The sequence below is a fragment of the Haemaphysalis longicornis genome, unplaced genomic scaffold, assembly GCF_048455015.1.
Source record: "Haemaphysalis longicornis isolate Haplotype H1 unplaced genomic scaffold, Haemaphysalis longicornis Haplotype H1 scaffold_14, whole genome shotgun sequence".
Taxonomy (NCBI): Eukaryota; Metazoa; Arthropoda; class Arachnida; order Ixodida; family Ixodidae; genus Haemaphysalis; species Haemaphysalis longicornis.
The window spans coordinates 52,828,668-52,856,158 of NW_027526245.1; the positions used below are offsets into that span (position 1 = coordinate 52,828,668).

The following is a 27,491-nucleotide window of genomic DNA, read 5'->3' on the forward strand; positions in this document are numbered from 1 at the left end:
TTAATACCGTGACCACATGGTACTACGACGACGACGACGACATAAGACGCATGACACGCCTACAGCCCGAGGACCTACGGTGCTTCGTACCTAATGTGAAGGAGGACTGGCCGTTACCAATGGGGGCCGTGCCACAACGGGGGGTACTTGCACGAATACCTTAGCGCGGCTAGTAAAGCTTTGAACAGTCGGATGTACTTTTTATGTTATGGTCGGATGTATCCGCCAGACATGCAGTATTTTAATATACACGCTTGCTCAGATAGAAATATACCCTACACTTTATCCAGGCGAACACACTTTTTTTTTTTACACGTGTACAACTCCTTCGTGATTTATGCCATGTCCTCGTAAATTTACATAGTGAGCTCGGGTCAAAGGGGTCACAGAATATATTTTCCTTAATAGTATTTCCATGTACCTACGTGAACGAGCATACGGTGGCATATGGTCCGTAAAACGCCCCTTCAAAGTCACGCTCGTAATGCAGATTGGAGGGCAAGTGACACGTGCGACTTGCAAATTTGGATATTTTATTCAATTTTTCTTAGTTGTTGCGCGCGCGTGCATTCCGGACAGCAGCAGCAGCAGCAGTGAGGTGACTCTCGTAACTTAGGCCCTGCATAAAAGGCGTGCCCTTTATTTCATTTTCTTATCGGAAATTCTTTACACGTGCCAGGAAATTCGTGAATAAAAAATTAGCTTTTCAAAAACCCCGTTTCAAACGACAAAAACACTGTTGGAACGAGTGCATGGAAGGTCAGGGTCAACACAGTGAAATAAAAGCCGCCTACCACATACCCCGGCATCATCGCCTCCCAATTGCGGCAACAACGATGGGATCCCTTGAATATCAACTTGTAGCCATTGCAGCCGTTGTTTTTCCCTCGGCGCTTCTGGGGCATGCAGCACTTCTAGGCAACAACCCCGCCCTTGGCGAGTTCCAGAATGAAGGGAATGTGAGTTTTACGTTGACGGGAAACCGCTGGGGGGGGTTTCTTATTGGCTATGACAAGCAGTATTATCTTTGACTACATATCCGCAATATTTATTGTCGAGGTTTAAAATCCCGACTTCTACTTATTCGGCCGCGAGTAAGAACGCACTGATATTTTTGCCAATGTATTTTAGGATAGTAATCAAGACCGTAGCTAAGATATCGTATTTCAGTGTGTTAGTGGTACAAAGTGCTGAGGTACTTGAAATGTTTTCCACGCTTTGAATTGACATAAATTATGGTTACCCACGGAGATAGTGATCAGAGACTGCGTTACCGGTACATCATATTTGCGTCTGCTTCTTCCCTTTCCATCTCTAGTTATTTGCTTCAATCTTTGCCCTTCATGCTTCGGCCTTATTGGTGTATTTTAAGGTCGACATCACTTAGCCGTTACAGAAATTACGCGTTCGTCAGACGCAGTAGCCCTTTCTCACCAACCCATCTGCTATTACAATTACGGGCTGGCGGGCGGCATCTCTTGTCACTGCTGCTCTAGAATCAGCTGTGGCTATGAAAGGGATGCACCTGTCTCTCTCACCTACGTCCAGTGTACCCCTTTTTCACTATATATGCCGCCACGGTACCAATAATGCACGCATAAGTCTCCCTGTAGCTCAGCCGTGATGGCGTCGGTGTGATGTGAGTGCCCGTATTGCCACTGGGAAGTCTGTGTTCCATTCCCACCGTCACAAAAATGTACAAAACTTTCTCCGTAGCCGTTTATTTTTGGTTGCAAGAAGCACTATGAAAATTTAGACATTCATTAGAGCTTTTATGACGTGGTTCCCGTATGTGCCGTCTGCATTTTTGTTACCGCTCGCTGTAGTCGTCGAAAAAAAAACAGAATTCTTTACTGTGGGTATTTTGTGCCTTTGAAGTCAGAGATGGTTAAAATCTGGCGCGATTAGAAACCGTAAATTTTTTTTGGCGTTTGCAGTAAATATTCTTTGCAAAGAGAATTCACTTGCCTAACCATCGCAACGTTTGCTTATCAGGTACTACCACCGCCTAAGAGCGTATGGCTACTGACTGTCAAACTGTGTATAGGAGTTCAGTGATGTGGTGTCAATATCATGAAAAACCACGCAGCCAGAACTTCTTTGACTCTATTTCACGAGCTTTCGTGACTGTTTTTCATATCCTAAGCAAGTCAGGATAAGTATGATCGAATTCACATCTGCTAGCCGGAACCCATCCCATAACAACGACTAGGCTGCGTCATGCGGAAAATTGCTGACTCAAGCAGATGTAGTTTTGGTTATGCTTGTGGAAACAATGCCCGCAGGTGAGTTGCATCCAAAGCATTGATCTGTTGTCATGATGCAGGTGGGAACTCGCCATAAAATATTTTTAACAAATTGAAATCGCCAACATCACATAGTGCTCCCGAAGCAGCCATCGATCATTAGCTGCGGTATAATGCTCATCTGACGCGTGGCATCGACTAGAGGCCGTCGCTCATGTGGAGTACAGCAGAAGCTGTAATTTCAACTAACCGGTTAGCCTTGCTCTCTGACTTCGACGACCAGGCAACAAAGTGAGAAAGTCAATCCCAGGAGTTATTTCTACCATTAGGAGCAATAGTGTTCGCCTGTAAAGAGTGGTATTCCTTCCCTACTAAGAGATTATGCTTTGATGGACAGCCACGTAATAAGGACTCTAGACCATTGATGACACAGGGGAGGGGTTGATGCGGGAAAGAATCATCCTCCAAACGAGGCGTCTCAAACACACTACCCGCGAACCCTTTGATTGCTGCCCGTCCCACTCATGAGCATCTTCGTTAATTTGTTTTTGCTTGTTTTTTTAGAAATAATTCGTGAGTGCGCGCCTTGCTCGCTTAGTCAAGGTCACAAATGGCCAACGACTGCACGAAACTGAGTTCATATCGTCTTTCACGTCCTAACGCTACCAGAGTGGACATCCCTTTGGGCATTTTGGCGATTGGTATCAATGTGTTTCTCGAATCCTCCCACCAAATTCTATTCAAAAATGACCCGAAATATTTACAAGACGTGAGAAAGGACTTGTTTCTTTCGAATGGCAGCGCCGGCTGACCTTTTGTTACCCCCCCACGTTTCAACCCTCTTCGCTGTCCCGGCCCTTGCTGCACTAAATTTAGTTACTGTGGCCCGCTCACTCATGTGACTTTGAGACACCTGCTCTAAACATTAACTTTGGATCCGCTTGAGGCATGATCAGACCCCCCGCAAGGATACAGCGACTGAGCTGACTGATCACAGCCCCCCCCCCACCTTGCATTGATCCTGCCAGACATCTGCGATGGCTTAGGTGCCTATATAATGCTTAATCCAGCATCGCGACCAAGACGGTTTTGAAGCAAAGCTTTCTACCTCTAACAGTTAACGCTGTCGTTGTGGCGTCCGCCACAACAAACTTCCAACGAGGATAAATAAACACTACTGACACCGCCAGACATCGAACGTGGGCCCGAAGAGCAGCGGAGCGAGAGCCCGTCCTCTTAGCGACTAAGCTGCGCCCACACGTGGAGACGGGGGAGACAAACGCTGGTTTTGATTCAGCGGCTGAGGAGGGAGAGGGTACTTTGGAGGCGACACATGCATCAAGAGTGACGGGGAGGCAGTGAGAGATATACCGCACTAGCCGCGCGTGCCGCCCTTTTCCTCACCCTTCGAGAGAAGCTCCTCTCTGTTTTATTTTTGCTGACGCATGGCCGGGCTACAGCGGCGGCGTCCTCCGCTCTAGCCTAGCCGTGGCCGACGCTGCTGCGTTCGGTACGCCACCCCCGCGAATCCCAGTCAACGGCTGGAAGAATCTCTGGTTTTCCTCTTTCTATAGCCACTTCTGTGAATTCAAGTGACGTTGCATGGGTAATTGTTGTGGGTGTCGTTTAAAGCTTCGCTTTCCAACCACATTCTCAGGGTGAATTGGGGCGCATTTTTTGTAGAAGGCTCATGGGGCGCGAACGATGCAAGTTTTGGCTGCCCCGCTGGCAACCTTGAGCCTGATACATTAAATGAGGCATGTTGAATAGATTCTGGGAGTGCCAAGCCATCCAAATGTGTGCTGGCTACTCAGGGCGGAGACGATTTGCAGTATCACGGGAGTTAAGACATAGATAATGCAGTCACGTTATGCGGGTTGTGTGCATCAAACACTGTAAGGTGTTAACGAAGACTTGGTATTTTGCACGACGAAAGCAATGTGTTATATTTCTCCGCAATGCATCTGTGAAGGTAGCGCTGATATACTTCAAGAGTGATAAAAGCTGACTCAACATAAATATCGCCGATACATGCGCGAATATTGAACGCAAGCTAAAAAATCAAACCTACTTCCTCAAGAGTAAGATGATTAAAGAGGGGAGCGTTCTCTCAAGCAACGTGAGTTCAACTCGAAGTTCACAATAAGAACTGCTTCGACCGTCTTGGATTGGCGCTGTCGGATAGACGTTGGCTTCATAACGCGCTTCAGACGTTGGCTTCATAACGAGCCACGCCGGTTGCCTTAGTAGAATGTAGATTATGAAGCTTAAACCAGACCCCTTCAAACTTACTCTAATGGCTCCCTTTTCTTTGCAGTGTTTTCCAGTAAACGAAACCTGGTACATTACCCAGAGGAACTACCTTTTTGACCCATACTTCGGTGGCCTACCCGCATGCACCACCATTAGTGCCGCAGGGCCTTTTGCCAACAACACCGGGAAGTTTAAGGTGCAAGTGGGAATTCTCCCTATGTGAGTATTATTTCAAGGGGCTGGGTGACCCTATCCTACTCGAATCACGTCATGGACCCAAATAGAAATTTGTGGGGATAGATGGGGAACTTGTATTCCTTTCTCGTATATTTATATTAGTTACAAAAACCTAATGCGTAACTGTTCAAGATAAATAATTTAGGGATTACAGAGGTACATGAAGTTTTGCAGCAGCACTTTAAAAGACTTAACGAGAAGTAAGCAATGCTAGTATTTACCATACCGCATTCCAGTGCGATGCCTGCAAACAGGAGAAATGAGATGCATTCCCCAGCACAAGAAACGTACTACGCAACGCTGCCGCCTAACAATTCAACAAGGCTTAACGAAGCACTGACACAAAAATTTTGCTTCTTGGTTTTTTTGTCGCGATAATTAGCTGATGACCTACTTATCCCATGTGGAACCCTCATGTGCTTCTGCGTGCCACGATTTTTTAATTAGAGGCGTTTTCAATGCGGCCAGTCACAGTTTCGGTTTCAGCGGGTGCCGCGAAACGTGAGTTTTGTGTAAACAAAGCTGTTCACGTGAATGTCAGACGGATATCACACAGCAGAACTGCCGTAGCACTCTCGAATCCTCGTCGCCGGCAGTTCCTGCAAATGCCCCCACATACTGATGTCGTGAGCCGCTTAATTAAAAAAGTGACAGTGGACGTGAGGCAAGCTCTGTGAGTGCAAATTGCTTCCGCAGCTAGAAAACGATGCGCGACGCTCGAGACAGTGGATGGGGAGACGCGCGCTGAGAGCAGCCTACCGGTCTGCCTACAGGTCCGCCTACAGATGTGTTCGGTTTAACACTTTCGCGGATATTCGATTGCCGCTCTCTTAAGCGGTGCGGGTGACGATTTTTAAAGCAACCCACCATTTCATCATTAACTCATTTCTTATATGAGCTGCCATGTTTCGGACTTGGGTCCCAATTCGTGCGGTGGTAAGACGATTTTACTGGAGGTTCCTGCGCCGGCTTGCGCCGCCTGCGCAGCGACCGTGCGGCTCGCTCAGTGCGCTTTTCTTGTCCACGGCGCGTTTTCTCGTCCAGTGTAATAAAAAGCAATACAAAGTACCTTGAATCGCTGTAGAACTCAGGTTGCGGCCAGCTGCCCGATGAGCCAACAAAATTCCAGCTCCTCCGCCGCCAGCGATCGAATCGTTCGTTGCTCGAGAGCAGAAGCTCCGACCTCCGATTGAAGCGATGAGCCGGCGAAAAACGCGAGCAGTGCGGAACCGGCCAACACAAACGCGTGACGTGTTTGGATGCTGTTTATTTGCTCCAAATCCTGGGAATGCATATAGCGCAAGTTCCAACGCTGGCTGGTTGGTTGCGTTTTCGCAATTTAAAATTGATTTTCAATATGTTCTAGGCTGTATTTGCTGCTGATATTTTGCAGATGATGTATGTGTGTTCACACCAATCTATCTCCCAAGTTATATCACATTCAAAGTTTTGTTTCAGTACCTATTTAGCATATCGAGTGTTACCAATGCCTAACGCCACTTGCCTTACTCCAATGCCGCTAATGGGTGTGCAGACCTACAAGGAACAAAACGTCACAGTTGGAAACTGACGAATCTGCAATCGTTTTGGGATTTCAAAGTATGTTTTCTGTAGCTTTGCCCGCAATACAAAACTCTTATTTAAATTTTTGTTTTGCCGCCTGCGTTTTCAATGGTCGGGGTTGCTGCAAGGCACTCAATTTAAGGTCATGGTGTCATGGTTCTGTAGGATGAGGCGTTCATGCGACTCCATTTTTGGCCTGTTTCTCAACGATCTATCAAAATAATCTTTCAGATGACATGTTGGGGAAGAAAAATTTTACATCACACCACTTGCTCAAAATAATCTGCTTCCTCCGGTCTTCATGCTTAATCTGTTACGCTACTTCCAGATACGTTACAACAACTCTCAAGTCATCCCCCGGGTACACCGTGAAGAACGTGCTTAATGTGAGGCCTGATCTTCGTAAGTCCCGCACTGCGTTGAGTCCACCTTGCCCTGATTCTTGCTGCTCTGGAATCCCGTAAACACCGGCCCTTTAAGAGCAGTGATCTATAAATTAAAGTGAACCGTAATAATTCTTGTCTTTTCTACAAGCCAGCATATTCCATACTTTTGAAAGTTCTGCTACAAATTAAAATAACGCACTGTGCATTATGGCCACTGGGAAATACTAGTAATGTAAAATTTCTGCATTTGTTTGAGAGCCATAGCTTAAATGAACATTTTACCACATATTATGTGGAAAGCCAAAGAGGGCTTTTCGGCAATCGTATGCAAAAATCATTGTAAAAAATTTACACGAGAGAAATAGACACTGAATTAAACTGCGCCAACCATGAAGTACTGTGCAAAAACGGCGTACAACCGATGTCCAAATATTCCCGGACGTGATTAGGACTGTCCAAAGTTCCCTTTTCAAGTCTGGCGGCTCATCGCTTGGTTTGTAAACGGGAGCTAAAGCGTCGCGCTTCGTGACATCATCTCCGTGCGCCTTGCATCAGCTTAGCCATCAGGTAGCCCGGACATTTCTTTGATAGTACAAGCTGTGTACCGGACATTTTTGACGCCGGCCGCGCATATTTGCTCATAAAGCGTTGTGCAGTACTCACTGTGAATACCTGCTGTTGCAAGTGTCTGTTATATCAGACTTATATTCAGAATGATTCTACTGGAGTCAAAGCGCAGACCCATATTTCTTGAGGCTAATCATTCCAGAGCTTGCTTCGGAAGCATACTTTAGTGATAGGTTTATTGATTGCTTGGTTCTTTGCAAAGGAGTGTCTGCACACAACGTGCGCTGCAACAACATAAGCGTCTGTCTATAAATTGTTGTCCAATAGCTCTCTACGATTAATTACAACACTGTGCGAATCGCTTTTATACAACGAAGAAGCAATTTTTGTGTGTGTAATGTAGCGAAGAATATAAGGCCTCACGTATCCCTGGGAGGTCTGCCGCAGTGAACCGTCATCCGCACCTTGAAACGCAATGCGTCAGAAGGAGGACCTTTGCAATGCTCACCATTTGACAACGTTAAGCCCAAAAGCGTCGGGTGAGTGTTTAAAGTCGCGTGTTTAGGCCTGACGTCCGGTACTACACAAGATGAGCCGTTTTACATTGAAAGCAACGACATCTTCGTCGTACTTCAAGATACTGGTACCGGGTGACAACGTTTGACTTGAAAGCTTGACCATAGGCCTAAAGGGGTCATGCGGACAAAACACAAGTTCCGTTCATTCGAAAGATTGCCTGGTTATAATCATACTGACACCACTTTAACGCAAACTTCGCTCAAATAACCTGCATAATTAGGAAAAAAGGTAATGGCCATGCGCCCCACAAGTTAATTTCCCCAACAGAACCTCTATGATGTGATATGTGCACAGCTGTGTGATTGGCTAAGGCCGGCAAAAGCAAACGCAAATTCGGCACGGCTCATAAGCATACCGAACAAGCTATGTTCACTTAAATGTAATACATCTTCAGTTTACAGCAGTAAAAAATGGCGCGGTAAACAATGAGCGTTACGAAAATACACGTAAGCATAGAAGTAACGATACGCAGTGCTGTTCGTAGTGGGCGCACTATGCTTGTTTTAGCTGCACAGCACTCCGCCGTTTTGAAGTTGTCTTACACGACACTGGCTGATTGGCGTAAGCGACGTTGTATTCTGTGACTATGTGTGTCGAGCCTACTCCATGTTTCACAAAACGACTACTTTCTACAGTAACAAAAACAAGCCAGGTGCAGATACGTTCAAAACAATGCAACGGTGGACAGCTGTTCATGGATAAGTATAGCAGCCCCATCTGGAAGGGCTGACGGCAAGCAAGGCGGCAAGGCCGAATGATGCAGTGAAAGTTCCTTTGAATACCCGTACTTTGACTTCATTTCTGACGTTACGAAAACATACGATCTGGCGGGAAAATCAAAATTTTAAGCTGCATTTATTATATTTTAGTCAACACGGCATCATTGGCTGCCGGTCAAGCGCTGGGGGCACTATAACATACCAAATCTTTCGAAAAAACCAGCTTGTATTTTATCTGCATGGCCCCTTTAAAGGCCGGCAATGAAGTTCCCGCATTACGCCCTCCCTGTACTGTGCAACAACCGTCCCAGAAGCGTGTTATAAACTGTAATACACTGGAGACTTCACCAGGTGGCACAGCTGTTTAATGGGCGTTATTGGCTCTTGGCACGTCCACACAAAAACGCATGATTGACTTTCGGAGCACACACTATTGCGAAAAATACCCACGCTCGCAAGTACTATTACTTCTTAGTTCTGATACGTTCAGGGAATAGCGGCCTTAAGCGTTTCACTTCATATTGGGGCAATGCAACTGTGTGAGAAAAAAAAATACCCATAAATTTGAGATATCTTTATTTTCAGCTGCAAAATCCTTTATTCGAACGCCAGTGTTTCCAACCCAATCTTATTATACTCCTGTGAGATCCACTGAGCAATGTGCCCAGTACTGAATATTGTGTCCACTCGCGATTGCACGCATGTTGGACTGAAGTGGGTTTTGTGCCTTAAAAACAAACCCGCAGTGTATGGCACTTCTATCTTGGCACCAAAACATTTTATAGCGACCCTGCAACACTTTCACTAAGCGTTTTCACTTTTTCCATCGCGTCTGGAACCACTGTGAAATTTATAGCTACCGCTAGCATGGAGCGGCACTTCGTGATTTGGTAGTAGTACCAGATACGCCATCCACTTACGCTTTCTTTTTGTGGCTTTTGTGAAGTTGCTATCGACAAAGCGTTATTGCTGCAACTGAAGGAAATGAGGCCAACAGCCGCTTAATGGCCTTAGTGACGTAATTCGAGCCATCGAAGAACGTCAACACCGGAAAAGAGAGAAAAATCATCGAAGCCAGTTTTCAAGTTATCTGATGAGAATAGAGCAGCAATTTTTGGCTAAGGTACTTTGGGACCCCCTAATCTAAGTACTGCGTGTGTTGGGTGACTACGTTCTGCAAGCATTTAAGATTTCAAAAAGAGTTTAAAAAAGTGTTGCAGGGTTTTCTTAATGCCCTGTTTGTAACCCTTCCCCTGAGTTTGATTTTTATGAATGCGCATCATGATAGAAAAATACGATTCCGCATTGTGTACTAGTATTTTATTACAATGACAGTTTCGAGCACGGTGTTTCTGCGTCTCTAAAATGAACAGACTAACAAATTCATTCTTGCCTGCAGTTCCACTAGTCAACTTAAACGTGACCAGCGTCTACGCGGACTGCAGGGCATGCAAAGTGATGCGCCACAGTTACATCAACCAAGGTGACGTATATGTTCGCTTTTGATACAGGTTCATGTGCGTGATCACTACAGAAATTGCTTTTCCCCTGTTGTAGATTCGGGGTTCCTGCCTCAATATATCCGCGCAATATCATATAAAGTGAAAGAACTGCCTGCTTGGGCCATTCGCTGAAGCTGCACCTTGCTTAAAACAATAAAGTACAGCCCCCATATCAGCAGGGCGATGGTTAACGCGGGAAGCTTTGTCCGATGCAACCTGCCTCAAAGTGAGCGTTAAAAATCAAACTGCTTCGACAATGTCAGAATGACCCAATAGGGTAGACGTCGGCTTCATAACGCGAGCAAGCCTGGATTGACTCCGACCACAGTACCCGTTTTCTTTTTTGAAGCGCTTGATGTGCCTTCACCTTTCATCATCACCATCGTTTTGTGAAACCCGTAGTGCAAAGCTCGCTTTCCTGCTGTGCGTTTTGTTCGGACGTACGATGTCATCAGTGAGGAATGGAATTCTTCCTTTGAAACATTGTTTTACCCATGTAGTAAACCCGATGTTTCTACCAGATCGCAACAGCGGAACGTAAAATAAAGTGAAAGCCCTTCCCACCTGAGCCCTTAACTGAGCCTGCAGTACACTATAAATTGAATACACAAAAACGACAGAGTACATCTACGCTTTTGGATTAAGATGTGGCCGTGACAACGTGAGGCTGCGAGGTGGTACTCAAGAGTTTGTGCGAGAATGCTACAGTGCCAATGTCGAGAGGTGTACATTTCCAAGGAGAATCCCGCCGATGTCATCCCTCGTTATGAAGATATGCCGCGGCGGTGACCGGGCCACCGGTGACTGTAAAAGTAATGTTCAATTTTGTTCAATTAGCTACTACTTCGTCTGCATGAGTTTTTCATTCGGACACATTTTAATACGCTTCTGTTCATATTATGGGCCTTCAACTGGTTTTTGAGAGCCTACCTTGGCTTTCGGTCACTTTTCAAAATTTGTTGCCGCAAAATCGGCGCCGATATCACTTTCGGTCGGACAGGCGTCAGCAATTGTCAAACTAAAGATGCCCTGCCCAAACGTGGAACGCTTGTGCAGACTTGTGAATACAATCGACAGGCACTCGCATCATGTAATGTGTAGGCTTCGGGACTTTTGATATCACAAAAAATACTTCAAAATATCCCAGAGCCTAAGGAATCAGCTTTCGGTATTTTCGAGGACAACTCGTTAAGACTGCGTGATATCCGAAAGATGTTCGAAACTCGTAGAATGCTTGTGTGGGCTTTCGCGTTAAAACGGCTCTTCGGTTTTTTAGCCATCTATTCATTCCCGACGTCCGCTGCACTTGGTATCAAGTTTCTAATGAACGTTTGAGGTTCCCAAGCACCGAGCAATCAATGCAGAAGGACCTCCATTTGTAGTCCACTTATCGCTACAAACCCAGGCGGCATCCTCTAATGTCCCCTATTCAGCTACACCTGACGCAACAACCTGCGAACTGTAGAGAAATTCGAACCCCAACTTAGCCACCCCAAGCTTCATGTCAGAAGCATGTAATTAGCTGGTGACCTCATTATACTCATCTTTTTTTATTAGCTGTGACCTGCTGTATTAGCAGAAACCTGAACCGAGGAAGGTGTTTACAATTCCGAATTCACCTCGCCAGGCTACATCACAATTTGTGCCTATTAACCGTCTGGGAAACGATTAAACATCGCATTGCTTGTGCATTGGGATAGAAAATTTACAGTCATTTTGGGCATTTTAGATGTTGAGTCTGGTGCAAACCTTATATCAACTGGAGTTTTGTTGCCGTCGGCGCTTCCTTCCTGTCCGGGCTCTTGCATTGTTGTGTTGATTACCTTGACCTTTTTATGAAAGAGGATATATCTAACTGCAAGAACTCGATATTTTTAATTGATTTTATTACTCTTGAACCACACTTGTTCTCTTTGACTGATTTCGGCTGAGTCAAACTAAGTACACTATATTTTTTTTGTTGGTCAAGGTAGTGACTCTAAGCACATCACTACTTTCACTTAGAGAATTCATATTTGGAAACTCAAATCCGCGTGACAAGGGTTTCCAGTGTAAAACAATTGACGGAATTCCTGACCGTAAGGGAGTTCTTCTTTCTCACTAATTTTCAGTTACTAAACCTCGTTTGGCGATGTCGGCTTTCCCCTATTTTAATCGAGCAGAATATAATTTAGTTATCAACACAGTAGCCGGCGCCTGTGAATCCATTTCAGACCTTAATGCCATTGCTACTACAATGGTTAATGCGTTTAACAACCTCAGAAAAGTTTGCATATGACTTTCTGCCTCCACCAAAGCAACAAGAAACACCTAGTGGCGTATGCGCTTCCTTCATTGCGAATGTAGAAAGACGGTAGTCGTCTGCCGCCTCTGCCACGTACAACCTTCTTCGCCCTCCGCTTCCAACCCTCACTCTCCTCCCCTCACTTCTTGCTCCTCTTAGGAAAAATTCAACGAAGGTTTTTTAAGTGCGCATGCACTTTATAAGCGACCCCAAACCTTCCACCGCCGGCGGCGGCGGCGGCGGCGGCGTCCGCAGTCCTCCTCTCCCTAGCAACGGCGTGGAGCGGAGAGGAGCGTCGGTAGCAACGGCGTGGTGACGTCACTTCACCACGTGACCGCGCTCGCTCCGCCTCTTCGCCGTGGCTGCGCGGGTGCGCGCCGCTCCCCGCACCGCTCCTCGCGCCGTGACGTCATGGTATGACGTCACAGCGCGCCTCCTCTCCCCAGCAGCTGCCGCGCGCCTCTCTCTCCACCGTGACGTCACACTCTCTCCTCTCCCCCTCGCTCGGCTGCAGCTGCCGTGCGCCGCTGTCCCTCTCCCCTTGCGCTCGCCTCCTCTCTCAGCCACCTGGCTCGGCGCGCTCGGCGCGGCGTACCCCCTATATATGCAGCGATAAACTGCCAGACCTCCGTGGGTCGGCTCGCGCGCGCTCACGGGCGAATGCCAACGGATTTTAACTTTACTCCCCCTCATAGCATCACCCCGTGCATTCGCACCTAACCATGTTCACCCTCGGGGAAATGCTTGGGAGTTTTTTCTAATGCAATCCAATTCTCTAGATTTTTGCACTGCTCGCGCTCCATCTGTTTGGACAGCGACCACCTTTAAGATGCGACGGCATCTCATTCACTCGCCTTGTCCCTCCATGCGGCGTTGTCGTTGTCCGTCCAAACCCCTCCCCTATTCTCCTCGCCGCGCGAGCTGCGCTCTCCGCCGCTCACCCCCTGTCTTCTCCGATAGCGAACACTCTCTAGCGAGGGGAATTGGATTGGATTCGATTGGATTGGCTTGGATTGGATTGGATTTGGATTAGATTGGATTGAAGTGGATTGTGTTGGATTGTGTTGCGCCCCGCACGGGGCACCTTGAGCAATCTTGGTGACGGTACTGGCGATACCGCGGACCCCGAGCCCCCAAACATAAGCTGGATCCAACCGTCGCGATGTGTTTATAGGTGGAGGGTCCGACGGCCACCACGAACGGTGGCCGTCGGAGCCCAGGTCAAGCTCCGGCGGATGGGCTCCCTGTCTGTTCACCAGGCAAGGAGCTCCGGGACCTCTTTGACTACCAGGGTAAGGTCAAAGAAGAAAGTACCCCCGTCTCCTTGCTTTTTCCTATGCCATATGGATAAATCAACCCCCCCCCCCAGACGTAATCGGCCCCCGAAAAGGGGCCGCACCGAAGTTTCCTTTCCATCCCTTCCAACAATCCACAGTCCGAAATCTGACAACTATCCTCGATTCTTGGTTATCGAGGCAGTTGACAAAACAAACCCTGTTTCTTCCATGTCCGTGTTCCTGATCACTAAGTTCCTGGAAAGCATCCTCGGAAAATCGTTCGATGCGAAGAAACTCCGTACCGGTGAAGTCCTAGTCAATGTCAAGACGCAGCAACAAGCCACTAACCTCCTGTCGCAAACCTGCATGGCAGATCTGGCCATCAGAGTCACTCCCCATCGTAGCCTCAACAGCTCCCAGGGTGTGATCTCGGAGACCGATTTGTTGAATGAGACCGAAGCTGATCTGTTGGAAGGCCTGAAAGATCAGGGTGTAACTGCAGTGAGGCGTATCACCATCAGACAATACAATAAGGAAATCCCCACAAAGCATATAATCTTGACATTCAACAAATCAAAACTTCCTGAGAACATCAATGCTGGCTTCATTAGGTGTGGTGTACGTCCGTACATACCTAACCCGCGCCGCTGCTACAAGTGCCAGCGATTCGGGCACGCTACAACTTCTTGTCGCGACAAAACGACCTGCGCGAAATGCGCCGCACATGACCACCCTACTGAAAACTGTGACTCTTCTACATTCACCTGTGCAAACTGTCAGGGGCCGCACGCAGCATGGTCCCGCAGCTGTGAAAAGTTTCAATTAGAAAAGAAAATCATTAACACCAAGGTCACTGAAAACATCACCTTCCCTGAGGCGCGGAAGAGGTTCGCCTCTTTCCCTCTGGGGAGGTACGCCGACGCAGCTCGCCGGGGGGCGGAGCGGCGTCTGGTTTCTGCGGGAACCCAGTACCGCGAGTCGGACTTGGTCCCGCCCCCGCCCCCCCTGGGTTTGCTCAGGCAGCCCAACCCGCCTCCGCACCGCTCGCTGAGCCAGCAGCGGCTGTGGCCGCAACCACGTCTGGTGGAAGCGATGCTGCATCCTCCACTTCCGCTCCAGCGTCCCAAACCACAGGCGAGGGTGCAGAGGAGATGGACTTGGGGGAGCCAGCGGCAGCTCCCACCACCACCGCACCGCCTGCGCCATCCGAGGCGTTCCTGAATCCCTCGGTGGTTGCGGGCAAGGAAAAGCGCACCCCAAAGGGTTCTCGGTCCAAGGAGCCTGATCCCTCAGGCGCTCCGAGGACATCCGAGGATGAAATGGACGTCGGTCCGTGCTTGTCTGCGGTGCACCGCAAGGAACGCGTTCCGACGCCAAAGCCTCCCGACAAGCCAAAAAAGACGAGAATCACAGCCCCGAAAGACGACACATAAACAACACAGTCCAGTAGCTCCGAACACTTCATAATGGGAAGAGAGAACATAGTACAATGAAACTGCAGAGGCCTTTTTAAAAATCTTGACGATGTAAATGAAATACTGCATGCTAATCAGCCAAGTGTAATGTGTGTTCAGGAAACACATTTGAATTCTAAACACACAAATTTCTTCAATAGTTACCTGGTATACAAAAAGGACAGGGATGGCTGCACACACTCTTCTGGGGGTGTGGCCATAATCGCCCGGAAATCTTTAGCATGCCACCCTGTCACTTTAAACACTGTCCTTGAGGCTGTAGCAATTCGAACAATAATATTTAATAGGTTGATAACGGTATGCTCCATATACATTCCTCCTGATCTTGCACTTTCGAGCTCTGACTTCGAGGCGTTGGTCGACCAGCTGCCCGAACCATACATCCTAACAGGCGACCTTAATGCACGCAATTGTCTTTGGGGCTCTACTCGTACGGATGCCCGAGGTCGCCTGATAGAGAAATTCCTTACATCTTCAGGAGCATGCCTTTTCAACAATAAACAGCCTACATACCATAACATAGGACACAACACATACTCATACCTTGACTTGGCTATTGGCTCCGCAGTTCTCTTTCCTCTTCTCGAGTGGGGTGTGGGAACTGACCCATATGGCAGTGACCACTTCTTCACCTCACTAACATATATAGGGAAAGGCCCAAGCAGTTCATCTTCCCATAGTAGGTTCAATGAAGCACGAGATAACTGGAACACATTTACAGAAACATCGAAACTACACTACACAACCATAAGACACCTATACGTGGATGAAGCCGCTCAATTCCTCACGGCGCACATCCTCGACGCCGCCGAAAAGTCCATTCCCCACGCCTCTGGTGCCCCGCGCAACCAGCGGAGGCCGTGGTGGAATGAGGACTGTAGGCGGGCGCGGGAGGCCCAGAACAAGGCGTGGGGTATCCTCCGTCAGTACCCCACGTCGGGCAACCTCATTTTGTTCAAACGGGCCAAGGCGTTCGGAAAACGTGTGCGCCGTGAGGCAAAACGAGAGAGTTGGCGCACCTTCGTTACATCCATTAACTCGTACACTCACTCTCGCAAAGTCTGGACACGAATGCGCAAACTAAAAGGACAACAGACACACAGCCTGCCCCTGGTTAGTACAACAGGGGACAAACTGGAAGACCAGGCTAACACACTCGCACAACACTTCCAACACGTGCCCAGTTCAGCACACTACACGAACACTTTCCTGAAGTATAAAGCCTCTTGTGAAAAGAAGTCCCTACACGACAACAACAAATCACAGACTTCTTACAACTCCCTGTTTTCACTACATGAGCTGAGGGCTGCTCTGAGCACGTGTAAACCCTCAGCTCCAGGCCGAGACAACATTACATACACAATGATACAACACCTACACGCAGACACACTTGAAGCACTTCTACATCTATATAATAAAATATGGCTTTCGGGGCACATTCCACACTCTTGGAGGGAGGCCGTTGTAGTGGCTTTCTTGAAGGAGAGAAAAGACCCGTCGTCCCCCTCAAGTTACCGTCCAATAGCCCTGACGAGCTGCCTGTGCAAGCTCTTCGAGAAGATGATCAATCGCAGGCTCGTGTACTTCCTCGAGTACAACGGTCTTCTCGAGAGCTGCCAGGCAGGCTTCAGGGCGGGGCGCTCCACCAATGATCAGCTTGTTGCCTTGGAATCTTACATAAAAGATGCCCTCATTCACAAACAGTTCTGCATTACAGTCTTCTTTGATATGGAAAAGGCCTACGACACGGCATGGCGATACGGCATCTTGAGTGACTTGAAGTCATTCGGTGTTTCGGGCAACATGCTTAGCACTCTTTCTAGCTACATGCCTGAACGAACTTTCCGTGTAAGAATTGGTAGTGCACTTTCTAATGTACATGTTCAGGAAACTGGCGTGCCTCAAGGAGGTGTTTTGAGCTGCACACTCTTCATAGTGAAGATGAACTCACTCCGTAAGGCATTGCCACCAACCATTTCTTGCTCAGTTTATGTAGATGATGTGCAAATATCTTTTAAATCATGTAATATGTCAATCTGTGAACTGCAAGTCCAGCTCGGCGTGAACAAACTTGCTGCCTGGGCGGACACAAACGGCTTTAAGCTGAACCCCGTAAAAAGTACTTGCGTTGTGTTCACCCGTGTTCGCGGGATCCATGTGGACCCTGACATTACTCTAAACGGCGTGTCGATTCCTGTAAAAAAGGAGCACAAGTTCTTAGGCCTAATATTCGACAACAAACTAACATTTCTTCCTCATCTGAAAATGCTTAAGCAAAAATGCCTAAAAACTATGAATATCCTTAAAGTTGTCTCTCACCAATCGTGCGGTGCAGACAAGCAGCTACTCCAGCGTCTGTATACTGCACTGGTTGGATCTCACTTGGACTACGGCAGCGTCGTATATGGGTCTGCAACGAAAACGGCACTTAAAATGCTTGACCCAGTTCTGCATTTGGGGCTTCGCCTTGCTTGTGGCGCCATTCGCACCAGCCCTGTGGAAAGCCTCTATGCAGAGTGCCACAAATGGTCCCTGTATCACCAGAGGATATACACTGACTTGTTGTATGCCTCTAAAATCATGTCTCTCACAAATCATCCTCTTAACTCGACCATTCATGATGCATCATCACAGCAGCTCTTTTTAAACCGCCCATCTATTCCCATGCCGTTCCCTCTCAGAGTGAGAGCAGAAGCTTCTGAGCTAGCAGTGTCATTTTCATATATCCACAAGACAGCGATCATTGATTTTACTGCACCATGGCAAGCCAGGGATGTTTCTTGTGACCTGTCCTTTGTGCAGTTCGACAAAAACAGGGCACCAAGGGCAGTTATTATGCAGCATTTCCTCTTCCTACAGGATAAGTACCAGTGTGCAGAGTTTTACTCCGACGCATCAAAGACAGCTGATGCTGTGTCTTGTGCTGCGCATGGACCGAACTTTAACATGGCAAAAAGAATGAAGTCCCACAACAGCATTTTTACAGCTGAAGCACACGGCATTTTACTTATTTTAGACCACATTGTCCAGCATCAAATTCCAAAGTCCATAGTTTTTACAGATTCTCTTAGTGTTGTACGTGCACTTTTGTCTAGAAAACGCTCAAAAAATTATGTAATCAATCTTGTTTTTAAGGGCCTTATGGTGGCATACGCCTCAAGTCTTGGAATACCAATATGTTGGGTTCCTGGCCACTGTGGAATAGCCGAGAATGAAACCGCAGATCAAATGGCCGCTGCTGGTACACTCTTGAATACAGTGGACATAGCAACAGTGCCGTACACAGACATGAAGCCACACATTAAACACCAACTTCGCAACGCATGGCAAACACACTGGAGTGAACAGACAGATAACAAGTTACACGTAATAAAACCACACTTGGGAGCATACGCTACTGACTCACACAACAGACACATTGAAGTTACCTTAGCTAGGTTGCGGATAGGCCATACACATGCAACACACTCACACCTGCTCACTGGCTCTCCAAGACCCATGTATAACAGGTGTGGGGAGGGCCTATCCGTAGTCCACATCTTAATTACATGCAAGGCACTCGACACAACAAGACACAGACACTTCAAGGAACTATACAGACAACACATTCCGCAACACCCTTCCTTGTTTTTGGGTGACAATGCCATCGTCTCTGTGCAACGCGTTTTTAAATATTTGTCTGATCTAAACTTTTTAAACCTCATTTCCTATCATGCGTAATCAAAACTGGCCCTATACACCAGCCATCACCATTGCCGCTAATTGATTTTACTGTTATTTTGGCTTTAGTAGCCGCTATTTTCTTCTAGATACTTTTTTTTGGCGCTCTTTGCCCCAGCTGGCCTTGCGCCATTAAAATGCAACCATCATCATGGATTGTGTTGCGTCATAGCCGCGGCAGGCGGTTCACGGCACGTTTCACGCTATGGGAGAATCAACCTAACGGAAGCAACAACGGAACCCCCTATGCGTGGCATCTACACAGGGGTTCCCGCGAGGGGAGGTGGGAGTAATTTTTTTGGTTCAACCTAGAACAGCACCAGCGGGAGCTCTGTTCTTTTTGTGCTTTGTTTTCTCTGGCAACTGCTATAGCCTTCCTGCGCTATTTTTAACACGTTATCTTCTTGACTAGCTTTACAAACCACCAAAATGTGTACTGTTAAGTAAAAGAAGGGGAGCGCTAGCAGCTAATATATTGCCTTAAATGTGCAAATACTTTTTTGTGCCATATAATAGGGACATGTGCGACTAACGTCATCAGTCTTACTAGTTAGCAACAATTCTGCTTAGAGAAACTTCTTTTTGACGAACTTTTTTGAACTTTTGCTCGAGGGCTGAAGCGAGTGGGAGACAGACATACGCACGCTGCATTTTCCGTTCATGGTGCCAAGAAAGACAATCGCCTTTAAACGGTAATTTCTCGGGAACGAATCGTAACATTTTTCATGTATCAGTCCGCGTACGTAGGTTAAGACCTTACGAGTCCACCAGTAGCCCACCGAGCATAGGCGAATTTGAACAGGCCAGGGAAAAACTGCAAAATAAAAAAAACAATGGTTAAGACCTTTCGGAGCACATTTGGATCGCTTACTAACTAGTACTGCTCTAAAATGTTAATAGTGTTGCCCAAAGCCGCAGTACTTAACTCATAATTCACAAATTACTAACGGGGGGCGTAAAACTTAAAGCGCGTTCAATACGTTCTTTTAATATGGTTTTAGCCTCGACGATGACGGTTGTCCCCAGTGTTTAAATCCTACCATTCTCTATCCTGGGATGGTGTCACCTTCAAGGAGAAAGATGTCCTTAGTGTCCTAAAGACCATAACATGAATATATGCCACAGACCCAAAAACTTATTGAACATGTTTCTTGTTTGCTACTTTCCATGGACGTGCCGCTCCAGGGATGGCGATCCTTTTCCTTTGAAAATGTTAAGTTATTTTACAGGGCGGACTCATTTACACGAAGCTGGATATTTGAAGTAATGTATTAGGAAATTGTTTACACTCAGTAACAATAAATATGACTCAGCACTGACCACAGCAGATACCGGTTAGCAGACTGGATATTGATAAATTGGCACTCAATAAAACTGACAAAAAAGACTGGTTAACTGAACATTAAAATTGTAATTATGAACTTTTGAGTTGTTCCTTGCGGCGTTCATTTACACTGAAATAATGATAATGTACTTTATGAAAGCTTTCACAAGATAAACACGTAAAGCGTAAAATTGGTTATTAAAATTAAGACTAATGAAGTAGTTTGAAGATTCGGTTAATTGGATGATTGTGCTGAAAAATTTCCTCACTTTTTTGTGAAGCAATAGTCAGGAATGATTATATGTGCATACGATAATATACGTTTGTAGAAAGTATGCACCAGCATAATACACGAGCAAGGTTAGGCGATATGGTCGGTAGTTAACAAGTGGTTGCTTGTCACCAGAGTTGTATAATGCCAACACTTTAGCGATTCTTTACGAGCTAGGGGCTATACCTGCTTCAAGTATGTTGTTGAAGAACTTACACCAATATTGCGATACTAAGCTGTTGGAGCTGTACAGAAAAAAGCCATCCGAAATACCAGTCGCACATACGACGGCAACTTTGTCTAAATCTCAGCCTTTTCATACTTGAAACTAACCGCACTTTCCGCGCACCGACACATTGAATGCATAATTTATTTCACGGCGTCACTCGGCCCGCCATTACCTGTGACCTACCGAGTAACATTTGGTAAACACTCATGAAAATGCCGCAATAATCTCCTCAACGTTTTACTTTATCGTCGCGCAGTTATTTCCCGCGCACAGAAGAGCTATCAAGTTCTCTGCCAGGCTATGTGGGTACCCTCTGGTCAGATAAACTATGCCAGCAATTCCCAACAACTGAGCAATACCTATTCATTTAACCTATTATGTTATCTGTAACGGCTTTTTTATGTACGGCATACGTGTATTCTTCCAGATGCCCCAGTGTGCGGGAAAATTTTGTTATTGGTGTAAACTTCCATGCATACTTAATCTGCCCTAATCTGGACACCACTATGAGACAGTCTCGTTCTTTTTTTGTTTTATCCCCTTTGTTTTGTGGGCCTCCACAAATCGTTTGCTTTATATATCTGCATTCGTTTCGCGTAAATTACAATATACCGATGCCTGGTTTAAATCCCATACTTGTACTATTTCCCAACTCTAGCTGTAGCCCCAGAAGGGATGCACTTTGTGTAAACAAATAGAATAAAAAGGAGTGCAGTATTTCGATCGGCACCGATAAGCCTGTTTTGAAGTCTGTACTGGCGTGATCAAATTTTCCACAGCTACGGCTGCTCGTCCAATCTGAGGCTGCCGCATTTTTGTATATTTTCAGTAGCAGCTCTTTTCCACACTAAAAATCTAAGGAGGCTACACTAACGCGTAAAACTTGAAGGTAGCAAAGCTGTACGCAACCTTCACGACCATCCCGAGGTTTAGGTCCACGATTGAAGCCGATTTGCTTCTTCTTTAGTGGCGCAACTACCTACACTCCATCGTTGTTCCTATAAGTGGGAGCTTCGATAATTTTGAGAAACTGATAATCATTGGACATAACTTTGTAGGGGTGTAAGCTATTCCGTGTCTTTCTCGTTCCGAGTAAGTGTTCCGACGATTACGGCGAAGGCTGCAGGTTTTTTTTGCGAATCTTGGTTATTCTCTATAAGTGTGTATGCTTGGCTTGCAAACGACACTAGCGCTCGGCATTTTCTTGGTTTTGGTAATTGCCGGGATCTCGTCGCGAGGCCCGTCCTCGCGTACGCGTGCTCGACATTTTGTTCATATTTTAACTGCGGACACGAACATTTACGCTTTGCTATGCAGCTTCGCTTGTAACAAGGATTGTCTATATGACCGTTCACTACCCCTGTCATTGTCTGCACTCAAGTAATTGTTGAAGCACCGCATCGCGCATCGTCGGCATATCCCTTCAAAATATATTTCAGGCGCTAATAAGGATCACAGCTGAAAATAATCACCTCTACCGAAGTAGTGGTGTAGAATTCTAGAATTTACATTCATTTCCCCGAAGCGGTGACTCAATGACTAAGGCGTTGTGCCGCTGAGTTCAAGGACGTGGGTTCGACATAAGCCACGGCGGCTGCTTTCCTGATGGAGAAGAGAAGCAAAAACGCCTGTGTGTAGAGATCCAGAAGGCGATAATTAGTCCGGAGCCCTCCACTACTCCGTGCCTCATAGCCCGGTGTAGCCTCGGTGGCTTCGTTGCGTTAATCCCGACAATCAACCATCAATCAATATATGTTCATTTGCTGGCATCAGGAATTGCCATTTCCAAGAAGAGAAATATTCTGAAAATTCTGGACGGTACAGTGCCCTAACAACTGCCAAGTGAACTGATTGGAAAAGAGACGATGCCCACACATGATACTTATGCGAGAGATGTATGTAAATTGATACGTAAAGTGAGCTGCGTATAGCTACGCTCCCTTTTATTAACCAACGAGCTCGCCCTCAGATCTTCTTACACTTTTTCGATTACCAAGTCTGCTGCACACGGTAAAAAAGGTAGCAACAAGATAATTCGAAACAGCGCCTGCGTTTTCATATTCTTGGTGTTGTTAACACTGCTATCGTAGTGTTTATTTTGATCCCTTGCACTTTCAGGGAAAGGATGCAGCTTGTGGCGTCCAGAGAGGGCATTGGACAGAAAGGATCAGTGTTGCGACTTTGCGTATGATTTGCTGTGCGGGCCATCACCGAAGTACCAACTGTACAATATGTGCTGAAGGCTATCATCAGCCAGTTGCCCTGCGGCTTCAAGAGGCGTTAACTGGTTGATTCATTAAAGAATCTTTGTGGGCCTCTCCTTTTCGTTTTGCTTTTTCCTCCAGTGATGGTAACTTTCAGAAAAGTGCGTCCTAAAAAATAAACACTTTCAAGTATGATAACAACACTAAAGCCACACTTTCAGCCTACATTTAAGCTTGAACAACTCCGACGGCGTTAAAGTTTACTAATGAAGACTGTATTGTACAGTTCGCCTTAAAAATACGTCGATGAGATGAGTTGGCTTCGTAGAGACTGTAACCCCAAAACGCGTTGAAACATGCCCAGTCAAGGGTTTGAATCCACTGTAACGGCGAAAAAGCAAACCTTGTAAATCTGCTGCGTTGATGCTTCTCACCATGCGTTTCTCAGTGCACACAAGATGGGAGGGTATTTGATAAAAGATACACCGATAAATAACCAATTAACTCTGCTACGTAAAATCGTTATTTAGCTCCCGTATCTCGCTAGTGAAGTGCAGGCGTTGCATTCTCTCGGCGCGTGAAAGCGTGACTTATAGCACACACTAGAAAACACGAGCCCTCCACTACTTGCTGAAATACTTTTTAGAAGCTGCGACCAAATCCCCTCGCCACAGACGTACCAGACTAGTTCGGGCATTGATACAGAGGTCACATTGTCCGAAGAGCAGCAGAAGCGGAAAATGGCGGCTGTATATGACTAGAAGCCCGCAGGACCACTGCGATTCCGTAAGCTAGGCTTCTACGATAAGAAAGACAGGACGTGCTTCAAGCTGCCTCCTCATGTCACACTCTCAACCGTTGTCACCGGCATTAAACACGCTAAGTCACCCTGTGTAGAACCGACGTCGAAAACTATAGAAATAGAAACATTAGACGTACACATAGAAAACTGCTTCGTACTGCCGAACGCCTGACGGAGCGATTCTGAAGATATGGACGGCAATACCCGGCACTTGGTCAAGCTCAAAAACCATTACAAGGAGATGAATGAGAACCAACGCATGCCCTAGAACGAAAAAGGGCACGCCCTATGTGACCGTCTAGGGAAGGAGAAAGGCTTGTCAAAACTATGGGGCATTTTCTGCAGTCTCGCTCAGTAGTCACAAATCAACATTCCCATTATGCAGGAATAACGTTAAAAGCGGAACCCCTCATAGTGAAGGACAAAGTCATCCGTACCTTCTTCCCCCACGCAACTTGCCCACCGGTCCACTTGCCTCACTGAACTCGCCTCACAATCCCCTACCCACAAGAAAATCTGGAACAACCCTTCACTATGGGCGAACTTGTCTTAGCCCTGGGGCAAGAAAAACCGCGCTCTTCCCCTGGCCATGGCAGTATTACGTGGCCAGATCTACGTAATCTGCCCACAGCCGCTAAAGAAGCTCTTCTTTGCACAATCAATCAATCCTGGGAGCAAGGAACGGTGAACAAACACCTGAAGCCAACCATCATTCATCCCATTCCTAAGCCTCGAAAAGACTCTCGTCAACCTGGAAACCTTCAACCCATTGCCCTCACACCTACTATTTGGAAGCTCAGCGAGAGACTCATCAACAACCGGCTGCAATACCATCTCGAGCAAACGGCCTGGTTACATTCATCCCAAACCGGCTTTCATCCCTCCCTGAGCACCCACGACTACATCTCGCTACTTCGCCGAGTAATTAATAGACAATCTCAAAAATACTTACCTGAGAGACTTCTGGCCGTCGATATGTGCAAGGCATTTGACAACGTCAGCCTGAATGTCATTCTCCAAGAACCTGCAGCTGCGCTCCCCAGTCAGCGAGCTCAGAACTGGATATGGAGCTTCCCGGAGCACCGACTAATTCGATTCCTTAGCAAGAACTCCCAGCGGGCACCTGAAATTTCCTTTCTTAACAGGGGACTTCCCCAAGGATCACTACTCGGCGCACTTCTCTTCAACTTGGACATAAACGGAGTGGCTCGCGCAAGAGAGCGAAGCACCTCAGCTCGATTTGCTATTTCCGTCGATAATATTGTCTCCTGGACGGAAGCGGCTGATTACAATAGCAAAGAGCGCATGCAATCTGAACTACAGAAAGCAGTATTCGGCCTTTTAAATTCCCTCGCAAAACTTGGTTTGGAGCTTGCACCTGGCAAAACAGAATTCCTAAGTATAGATGGATGGCAATTAACAAACCCGGCCGAAAAACTGACACTTCAAAGGGGCACCTAAACTCTAACCTCGAAAAACGGCATTATTCGACTACTCGGCGTCCAGGTTAGCAGCTGCTACAGTCCCAACGCGTGGACTCGTACCCTACGCAAAACTTGGCGATAGACAATGCACCTCATTTCCCGCATATCAAGCAAATTCGGCTGATCCAGCCAACGGGCCTGTCTTACGCTTGCGCGAGCGGTGGCGGTCGGCAGAATCACTTCTGGGATACCAGCATACAGTCTGTCAGAAAAACATATACGGAACCACGATGACCTGTACCGTGCAACAATCCGCATTGCTGTCCTCGAACAGGCCGCTCAACTGTCGCCACTCACCAGTATAGTAAGGAAACGCAGCTTAGGCACCAGCAACGCCTTGACCTCACACCGCAAGGCCAACCAGTCAGACGATGGGATCTGCAAAACAGCGAAGTTGACCCGACGCTAATACCCCCTTTAATCCCATCCTGGGATCGTCGAACAACCGGTATCGTGCGCCGGAAACCAATCCACAGACGAAACACGCATGTATGAAAACAATATATACGCAAACTTAAGGAACACAAAGGTCCTGATGAATGGGACATCTTCACTGATGGCTCACTTGACGGTGCGCAAGCGGCCATTGCCTGAATATGCCTTGAACACCCTGTCCTCAATGGCCGCCACCAAATTGCGCACACCTACGGCGTCGCCAAAGAAGCCGAGCTCCTTGGAATACTCTGGGCTCTTCAATACCTGCAGCGCTATGCACTAACTAACGCACCAAGTTCAGACTAATTACAGACTCTCAAACAGCGTTACACGAGCTCAACAAGGCCTACACTCACAATTCAACTGCGAATCCCATCATAGCACTAATACAGACCCTCCAGCAACAAGGCACGATTGTTCGACTTCCGTGGACACCTGGTCACACGGTTGGAGCAGATGGAAATCAGCAAGCCAACGATGCTGCAAGGGAGTGCCTCATAACCTCTCCTCCCATGATTTCCAACCCTCCGCTAGCGCCTACACCAGTAACATCGAATTTGCATCGCGAACGCTTGCAACAAGAAAGCCTTAAGCGGCTCCAAGACATTACCCCTCAGGGTTTGCTGCCTGCTGGGATCTCCGTCAGACGGCAAGAAGTAATTTTTATTAACGAGGCGTACGCAAACGCGGCGTATACCCCAGACGTACCGCTAAATTGTATAACGGCCAACTTCCCCCACCCCGGCACGCGTGTGCGCAGGCTACAACGCCCATCCGGTATCATTTAATCTGGCACTGTATGACATTCCACAAGGGCAGTCACCCTGCTTGATAAATGGCCACGGCCATCTGACGTTCACGTGCACTTTCAGCTACGCAGATGTAACGCATCTTTACTCGGAGCAATTTGCCGATACGCACTAGAGAGTTCTCTCTACAAAGCAGTATAGAGCGGGCCTGACCATGTGTTTTTTAGGCGGCACACAAGAACGAAGACGCCCACGAAAGGACCTAGGATCCCACAATGAACTTTAGCGGTATCCCCCTAAATCGCCTCCCTACTTACCTCCCCCCACAAAGGGCTTCGTGCCTCCATTAAATAAACCATATTCGTTCATTCATTATTAGTTCGGATGTGCCAGGACACCTTCGAGGTTCCATGCTGTGCCACATGTGCTATGCTGTGCCACGCTGTGCTGACGTTCCATGTGGTGCCACGATGACCTGAAGGAGAAGAAGAATCCTAGTGCCATGCCACCCTATTTGGTGGCGCTGATGGTGGTGGGTTTTTAGGGGGGGTCTGCGCGGCAGCAAAAGATTGTGGTTCATCCGAAGTCAGTGCCGGCACATGTTGTGTAATAGGTGAAGCTTCTAGATGTGGTGTTCTTTTACACAGCAAAGTTGGTTCTAGCGTATATTGAACATAGAAGAGTGATTAAGTTGAGGTATCATGACCGGACGAGTTGTAGCCAAAGCTGAAAATAGAAGTGTAACTCGCGGTCTCGGTGGTCTGATGAAACGTACATGGCGAGCATGTTCGTGAGACAATGGTGGAGGCTTTCCGCTGGACCATCAATTTGCGGATAACAAGCGCTAGAGAACTGTGTATTGGCACATGAAACAGTAATCGACAACGCTATCCAGAAAGTATTGATCGTTTTCTATGAAAAGAGGGCTAGTTGAAGAAAAAATAAACCCATTTCCATCAGGCGTTACATCTGCGGAAACAAAGGAGCTGCGGCTCTCATAAGCGGCGATTTCCCGAGAATGGCAGAGTTGTCGCTCCGCAATGTCTATGGCTTTGAAAGAGGAATAGTTAGCTAAACATCAGCGGCACGACACTCCCGCTCCCCCCACCCTCCCACATTGAGAGAACTGGTAACCCGCCTTTACTAAGGTCCCTTAAATTACTAAGGTAGCGCTAACCACTCCCT

General features: G+C 47.1%; 1 protein-coding gene across 1 annotated transcript; it reads left to right on the forward strand.

Annotated features, from left to right (window-relative positions):
- The first annotated feature begins 825 nt into the window (after positions 1–825).
- Positions 826–22,942, forward strand: LOC144165100 (uncharacterized). Its single transcript, XM_077695222.1, has 5 exons — positions 826–959; positions 4,564–4,718; positions 6,628–6,701; positions 9,950–10,033; positions 22,751–22,942. The coding sequence occupies exons 1-5, from the start codon at positions 837–839 to the stop codon at positions 22,870–22,872; spliced, it is 558 nt and encodes a 185-aa protein (XP_077551348.1). The 5' UTR covers positions 826–836; the 3' UTR covers positions 22,873–22,942.
- Positions 22,943–27,491: the final 4,549 nt, after the last annotated feature.

Bases quoted from the DNA above. Each gene is read 5' to 3' on its own strand.
- LOC144165100 (XM_077695222.1), top strand. From the start codon at position 837: ATGGGATCCCTTGAATATCAACTTGTAGCCATTGCAGCCGTTGTTTTT. The intron at 960-4,563 runs GTGAGTTTTACG...TTTTCTTTGCAG, and splicing joins AGTTCCAGAATGAAGGGAAT to TGTTTTCCAGTAAACGAAAC. The intron at 6,702-9,949 runs GTAAGTCCCGCA...TCTTGCCTGCAG, and splicing joins TAATGTGAGGCCTGATCTTC to TTCCACTAGTCAACTTAAAC.